We start from the raw sequence: 7,625 nt of genomic DNA on the forward strand, positions 1-7,625 counted from the left end.
GCCTCAGGAGTCCTGGAAAGGGCAATAGTGTGAGAGTTTAACAAATAGAAACCAGGCCAAGGGAGTGGAGGGGAGAGAGAGGAAGATGAAAGACAAAGAGCTGATGTAATGTTAAGGATGGTGACTGAAATGCACATTGATAAATGGTGTACCATAATAGGAACATTTAAACATGTGATTATAAAAAAACAGCAACATATTTGTAAGTTAATTGTTTTTTACATTTTTCATTATTCCACAGCAGAACAGTTTGTTACTGTTTTTATGCTCAATCCAGACACATTATTAAAACTTCTTTACTCACTACACAGCAGTTATACATTTAAGTGCATTTTTTGTGTTTTTTCTTTCTTTTTGGGTGAGCTGCATACATGGGGCTTATTTTTATTCTTCCTATAAGACATGTGACTATAAACAATAAAAGTGGGCAAAGTAAAGACGCTTGATGACACAATTATCTCTTTGTAGAGCACTGTTTGTACACTACCTTGTAAAATCTTGTGCTGATTAAGAGGGAAGCGGGATGAGATTTAAAAAACATTCACACATCCACTGGAAAATTAGTTGGAAATTTTCAATGCAGTGCTTGAATTTTCCACAGTTTTCTACTGTCCTGTGTTTTTTGGCACTATAAAACAATAGTGTAATGTGTCTGTCAGCAAACCATATTCGCCTCAGATATGTTTGTATATGGGAGACTTGCGGCTGTGCATGTCATGCTTCACTGCAGCAGACTGGGTTTCACGGGCTAAAAACGATGCCATAAACACAAAGAAGTGGCTGAACTGACTTCTTATCTACTCAGAAATAGTCACCCTGGGTGGCCTGTGCTAACCTCTCACTTAACCTATGGGCCTTTATCCCTGGGGAGGATGATCATTACAGATATGAAAAGCAAAGGCACTATAATGAGGCTCTAGGCATTATATTTTGCATACATATTTGTGTTTATGGAAATAAAGTTTTGTTTTTTTTAGCATAAGTTAGGGCTGCTCAATTATGGCAAAAATGATAATCACGATTATTTTCACTGAAATTGAGATCTTGATTATTTGACGATATTTATTTAACAATAACAATGTATTGAATAATGACTTTAAAAAGATTGTCAAAAAATAATATAAAATAGTGTGCAAATACTGATAACAGTGCAAATGTTTGCAATATAAAAAATAAAAAAATGTAAACATCTATGTTTAATGATCTTTGCAGTGTTGCTCTGTGGTGCAGCTACGACACCGTAGCAAAGTTTACACACTATGTCTACTTGATCCACGTCTGACTCCGCGAACCCATAATGTTTCTGCACCACTGAAGTTTTTTACCTCTCTTTTCAACCAACAGCAATCACTCTCCTCTCCAAATAACTTCTGCTTAGCTTTCCGAGCTTCCCTCGGGTCCTCTTAATTGTTGTGACGCGTGTTCGAAATGCAGAGAGGTGCGCTCGATTTGCCACACAGCGCGAGAGTAAAGCACGAGGGAGGGGCTAATAATCGGCTCAGTCATTTTTACTAATCCTTGAAAGCCCAGATCGTAATTTAGATTTAAATTCGATTAATTGAGCAGCCCTAGCATAAGTATGTGTGTATCCACCTCATTGTACTTTTCTATATTTTTGTGTTCTTTGATACTTGAATTTCTTCCTTTGGACATGTTTTATGGAACTGTTGCATTTGTTATTAGACAAAACGAATCTAAGTTTGAGTACGAGGCTGACAAAATTCTTAAATAATATTCATTTATTTCATAGAGTAGTTAATTATATTACCTGTAGAGCTATTTATAAATTACCAGGGTTTATGTTTCAATTTGTCTTGTAAATATGGGCACCTTAGCAAGCAACTAATGATTGACACTAACCATTTTCTATTCCACTTATGTCTTTCAGATTTGCAAGCCTTTCATCACCATGATACAATACTTCCTGCTCTTTGTCCTGTCTTCTGGGCTGGTGTTATCATCTGACTGCCCAGCAAGCTGTGACTGCCCAATGCAGGGGTCTATATTCTGCATTAATCTTCCTGCCCCCATTGTGCCTCGTGTCCCAACAACGACACAAAATCTCTACATCTTCCAAAATGCCATCATTACTTTGGCTCAAGAAGACTTCAAAGGTCTAATGGAGTTGGAGCTTTTAGATCTGAGCCAGAATGAGCTTACAGAGATTCCAGATGGTGTATTTGAGATGTTGTCAAAACTGAAGAACTTAGACTTGTCCACTAACCAGATTACCCATATATCCAAAGGCAGTTTTTCTGGCTTGGTACAGCTGGAGAGGCTGTATCTTCATTCAAATCGCATACAGAGCATTCATTTGGAAGCTTTTGAAGGTTTAGAAAAGTTGCTAGAACTAAAACTGCAAGGGAATCAGCTAACCTCGCTCCCATCACTTCAGTTCCCCAGTCTTCTCCTTTTAGACCTCAGCAACAACAATATTCCAACTTTGAGTCCCTCAGACCTACAGACTCCCCACCTGGAGACACTTAAGGTGGCCTCTCTAAAGCTTACTACTTTACATGAGGATCTCGTAGCCTCCCTGAAGAATCTTCATGAGCTAGACATTTCATCAAACCAGTTAGCTGAGGTGCCCAGGGCCCTAAAACATGATTTCCTAAAAGGGCTGACCAAGCTGAGCTTGGCTGGCAACCCATTGGGGGATCTGAGGGTGGAGGACTTTGATAAATTATCTGGGCTTCAAGAACTGGATCTCAGTAGTCTAAATCTCCAGGGATTCCCACCACATTTTTTTCACACTTTCCCCAAGTTGAGAACCCTGACAGCAGCTAAGAATCCATTTGACTGTTTGTGCCCATTAGCCTGGTTCCCTGTCTGGCTAAAAGAGAAGAAAGTGATTCTTGAGAGACATGAAGAGACCAGATGCCACTTTCCTCTAGTTAATGCTGGGAAGATGCTTTCAGAACTGGATCACAAAGATTTTGGATGTCCATCAACCACAACATTGCAAATGGGCTCTCCCATTGGAAGTACTTCTGTTCCACAGTTGCCATACACATCTCCAAGAACAACCCATACCAATGCTATTCCTCCTCCTCCACCACCTAGTGAAGAAACTATCTCTCCAAAAACAGAACCTCCAGTCTTCCCAAGCTCCACCAGTGGGCAATATGAGCACTTTTGTCCACCAAACATCTGCCTTAATGGTGGCACTTGTTATTTTGACCCAGTGGGAGAACTCGGCTGTTTGTGTCTGTCAGGGACATTTGGCCTCTACTGTGAAAATATGGATGATGTTCCTCAACCACCAGCAACTGAAGATTCTATAGTTACCACCGAGATGCCTGATAAACTTGATGCCATCAGTTCACGTCAGGTGACCTCCACATCAATCCTTCTTGACTTGCATCGGTTTATCAAGTCACAGCCGCATATTCGTGGCATCAAGTTGACCTACCGTAACCTCTCAGGGCCTGATCGCCGATCCATTACACTGAATGTTCCACCCAACTATCCTGAATACACTTTACGTGGTCTGAGACCAAACTGTACCTATTCAGTCTGTGCTAATCCTTTGGGAGAGAAAATCAGCTCTCGGGCCAACAACTCTGCTGAAATGGGGTCATGTACAGAGGCTCGTACCGAAGGGATTCCAGTGACATCCTCAGAGCCCTGGGTGGAGACACAGCCATCTATGACATATACTCTCATACCTGCTTTAGCTGCTCTTGCACTGGTGCTGGGATTTGCTGTGGTGGCTGGGACAATCATCTGTCTAAGGAAAAGGAAGCAGGCCAATTCTGGATTGGAGCCTGAACTGGGCCCCACTGATCCTGATCCCATGGAACTGGAGGGGAAACCTTGTCTGGAGAATGGAGGAAACGGTACAACACCCCTCAAACAGCCGGAGATCGATCATTGTTTTACTCCTCAGCCACTTCCATACATGCAACAAAACGGGGGGTTGGACTATGTAGCACTCTTAGTGCAAGGCCACTGCCCTTCAAATAACAATGTTACGTCACTAAAACCATCTTATTTCTAACTGTTGGGAAGATTTTGTAAAGACTCCCCTTCCATAGTTTCTGATCCTGATATCGCTCACTTAGTGATTGAAATCGAATTTTCAGTCCAAACATCCAAAATTCAAAAAGTGGCACTTACTATCCTTTCAAGGTCAAAAGGTGGCACAACAAAGTGGATGATTTATTTCAGAGTCAGTGAATGGTAAAATTACGATGACATCATATTGGAAATTTGCAAAATGAATGGGAAGTGGTTTAAAAGTCATCAAGCAGGATTAGATGGTGGTGAAACCTAACTGAGTGCAATTTACTAGAAAGGTCTTAGCGAACTGAAAACGGAAGTGCCTTTTGCATTGACGCAGCTGTAACTGACAGTTCTTTTTTAAAATGTTTTTGTTTATAAAACAGAAACAATGTGACTGAGTTGTAATCCTGTTGCTGGATTTAGTAGATATGGTATGGGGAAAGTGCCTGAGTGTTTGAGCTACAGAACTGGATCACGTCACTGGTGTATATGAAAACACCTGGACCACACGTCCCAATACAAACTGGAGTTTCAACCAACTCTGACCGCACCATAAGGATTATAAAAAGATCTTGCACTGAAAAAAACATTTGGATTTTCCTTTCAAATGTTCCACTTATAGACTGTCACAAGGTTAATGCTCAAAAGGAAGTGGAATTAATAAAAATATTTTGAAAATCAGCATTAAGCTGAAGACCATATGAGCTGTGTGAACTCTATATTATGTTGTGGACAGTATCTGAAACAAAAACATGCAAGTGTCTTGTGCAGATTTGGATTCTTCTGACCCATCAACCATAATTCTGCCACATCATTTGTTTTTTGTGGGAAATATATTTGCTGTGAAAGGTAAATGGGAACGGACTTTGCCTGCATTGTTCTGTGCCATCAGAGGCAGATTATTAGTGTTTAGTTGATATTATGGTATTCCATTTTTGTCATGTATTTTTGTATTTTTAGCATGTCTTTTGTTTTTTTTGTTTTTTTTTTGCAGTATTGCTAACATGAGTTTAAACAGTAATTGTCCCTGCCTATAAACCCATGCATAAATGGTGGATTTTTGACTGTCCTGAGTGGAGAAGTAAATGGAGAAGTAAATCAAAGCTAAAGTTCTCCAAAGATGAGATCCAAAAGCAGCGAGGAGTAATTAAATATCTACTAAAAGCTGATTCATAAAACTACTTTAATTAAAACTCAGCCATTCTTACATAAAATACAGACTGCTTTTTGTTTTTTCCAAAATTTAAACTGAATGTAAAAGTTCAGTGTCAGATACTTTAGTTTCTCTGCCAGGTCTGCCTCCACTCCACAAAGACATAGTTAAATAAGGCTCAGACTGTTTTTGAACAGTAAAGATCCCTAAACTGTTCAAAGGCCTTCAGCCTCAGAGCTCACTCCTATAAAGCAGCACACACGTGCCAAGAAAGGAAGTTCAAAGATTTAGAGTTTTAGGCACTAGTTTTCTCCTGGGGCTGCTGACTGTATCGTTCCAGTGATATCGTCTAGACAGTGGCCCCTTTAGCTTTTTGTTTGCTATTACCCTCTTACTTGTCTGCCACTTGACTTTAATCATCATCATTGTGTGTTTTTGGTCAGTGACTATTATTGGTTTGTGTAGTTTTGCTTGTTTACTGCCAACCAGACTGTGAAATGTAAATGCTAAAAGCAATGAAATGTATCTGTTTTATTTTTTTTTCTCCTGTCTGGGGTAGAGATTAAATAATTTTTTGCAGTTTTTTATATCTTCTTCCTTAAAAAAAAGGATTCATACTCTATCACTGAGTATAATAGGTTTACAGAGAAATGCCTAAGCAACATTGCTCCCGAGCCTTACCGACATCTTTTAGTGTCATATTACATGCTGATGTGGATTTCGAGAACAATAGAGCCTTTATTTTGTCTCACAACATATGGCATTGCATCAAATTACAAACTAAAAATGAAGCACCATGCAATCAATTTTTGTGAGGATTTTGACAAAAAAAAGGCCTTATTTGATTCTTAGTTATCTAACAGCAGTAACGTACATGAGTTTGATTGTTCAGATGTGTATGTGTGTGTGTTTTCACGGCTGTTTTTATGTCCCCTTTTTTATGCTTCCAACCCCATATTGTCCTTATATAATACTCCCAAAGTGTCCAAAATCAAGCACCCATTTTCAGTTTTCACTGTTTTATTTTGTCAATTCTCCAGTCCAAACAAAGCCACAGATGTTCATGTTTTCCCCTTATCCCAACATATCAGCTGAAACACTCGCTGTGTTGCTTTGGACAGTCGTAGGAGAAGGAAATGTTTGAAATACTTTCAACATGCTTGTTACACTACTTTCCCTGTTTATTTAGGGAAACTTGTATTTTTGTCATTGTTGTATGTTTTTCTTCTGTCTGTCAATAGCATTTCTGTGTACATTTTTTTTTGCCATAAAAGCAATGCTGAGAAAACGAACAGTATTAAAATGCTCTGATGATAACACGACTGTGGTTTTGTGTTTGATCAAGAGGTGTTGGCTGAGGCCTGAAGATACTTTTATATGATCTTTCACTGCAGTGTATCCTGCCAGTGTGGTTTAGAAGAATTCGAGCTCATTTTGAGGCTTTATGTTAGTTTTAAATGAACGCGAGTGTCGTCATAGAAATATGGTAAACAACTGGGAAAAGGGTTTCCATTAACAACAGGAGCTGATTACACGCAGCCTGTAACTCCTTATTACCTCATTACACACATGCACACGCTTAAGCTAACCTAAACCACAACATGATTACTTTGTGACGTTGTGTTGGTTTGTGGATGGAAGTCTTTTTAAGTATTTTTCCCCTAATAGCGAAGAACAGATGCCAGTGGAAAATTTTACACACTAACAAACAGGTTTCGAATCAGATGTTAAGTGACTCTGCTACTTCATAGATATTGGAGCAGACATTCAAGTTTATCAGCTAACACTAGCAGGCTTTGTTAGCAAACCTCAGCTATACTATGTATGGGTGTCTCACACAGACTCCACAGAGGCTAATTTGCGGTCCCACACAAGTAAATGACCATTTTGTTCACCAAATCTCGAGCATTCGAACATGCTACAGAAAGCACAAAATGACAAACATGACGACAAAGTGCCATTGACTGACCTTGTCTTGTCAGCATCTCTCAAACACTCACACTGGCTTTAAGTTATGAAAATATCACCCCTGTTCACTTCTCTCAGACAGCTGGAAATGTGTTTTCTTTCAGCTGCAGAGTTGAATATTTTAAAATAGGAGTGTATGGCAGCTCAAGGAACGTCCATGGCTCTTGTGTAAGAGCCCCGACTTCAGTTCAGGAGAAGAGGAGGAAGAGATTTTATCCAGATGAGGGTCACATTATTGCTTTTCTTCACATTTTTTTTCCACTTTGTTGTACTATGTACTGTGGACTGTTTCTATCCATATACATAAACTGCAATTGGGCAAGAGGGCATTGTTCATCTCGGCCAAAGTATTGATGGAGAGGCAACATGGCAGCGTGTGCAATCCGGCGTCCCATTCCTATGTATTTTTAATGGATTAATTACATTTACAAAAATGCAGTAATTTGTTGGAAGACAGTTAAAAACGAAACAATGTATGTTTATATGTACAATTAAAAAA

At 39.3% G+C, this 7,625-nt stretch overlaps 1 protein-coding gene across 3 annotated transcripts in view; it reads left to right on the forward strand.

Annotated features, from left to right (window-relative positions):
- vasna (vasorin a) overlaps positions 1 to 5,699 on the forward strand; it is a 42,619-nt gene extending 36,920 nt beyond the window's left edge. For all 3 annotated transcript variants that reach the window (XM_026171747.1, XM_026171746.1, XM_026171745.1), the window contains one exon: positions 1,889 to 5,699. In XM_026171747.1, coding sequence (XP_026027532.1) covers positions 1,910 to 4,000 — 2,091 coding nt within the window. In that variant the 5' untranslated portion in view covers positions 1,889 to 1,909 and the 3' untranslated portion in view covers positions 4,001 to 5,699. The remainder of the gene's footprint in view (positions 1 to 1,888) is intronic.
- The last annotated feature ends 1,926 nt before the right edge of the window (positions 5,700 to 7,625 follow it).

The sequence above is a fragment of the Astatotilapia calliptera genome, chromosome 6 (assembly GCF_900246225.1).
Source record: "Astatotilapia calliptera chromosome 6, fAstCal1.2, whole genome shotgun sequence".
NCBI classification, from domain to species: Eukaryota; Metazoa; Chordata; class Actinopteri; order Cichliformes; family Cichlidae; genus Astatotilapia; species Astatotilapia calliptera.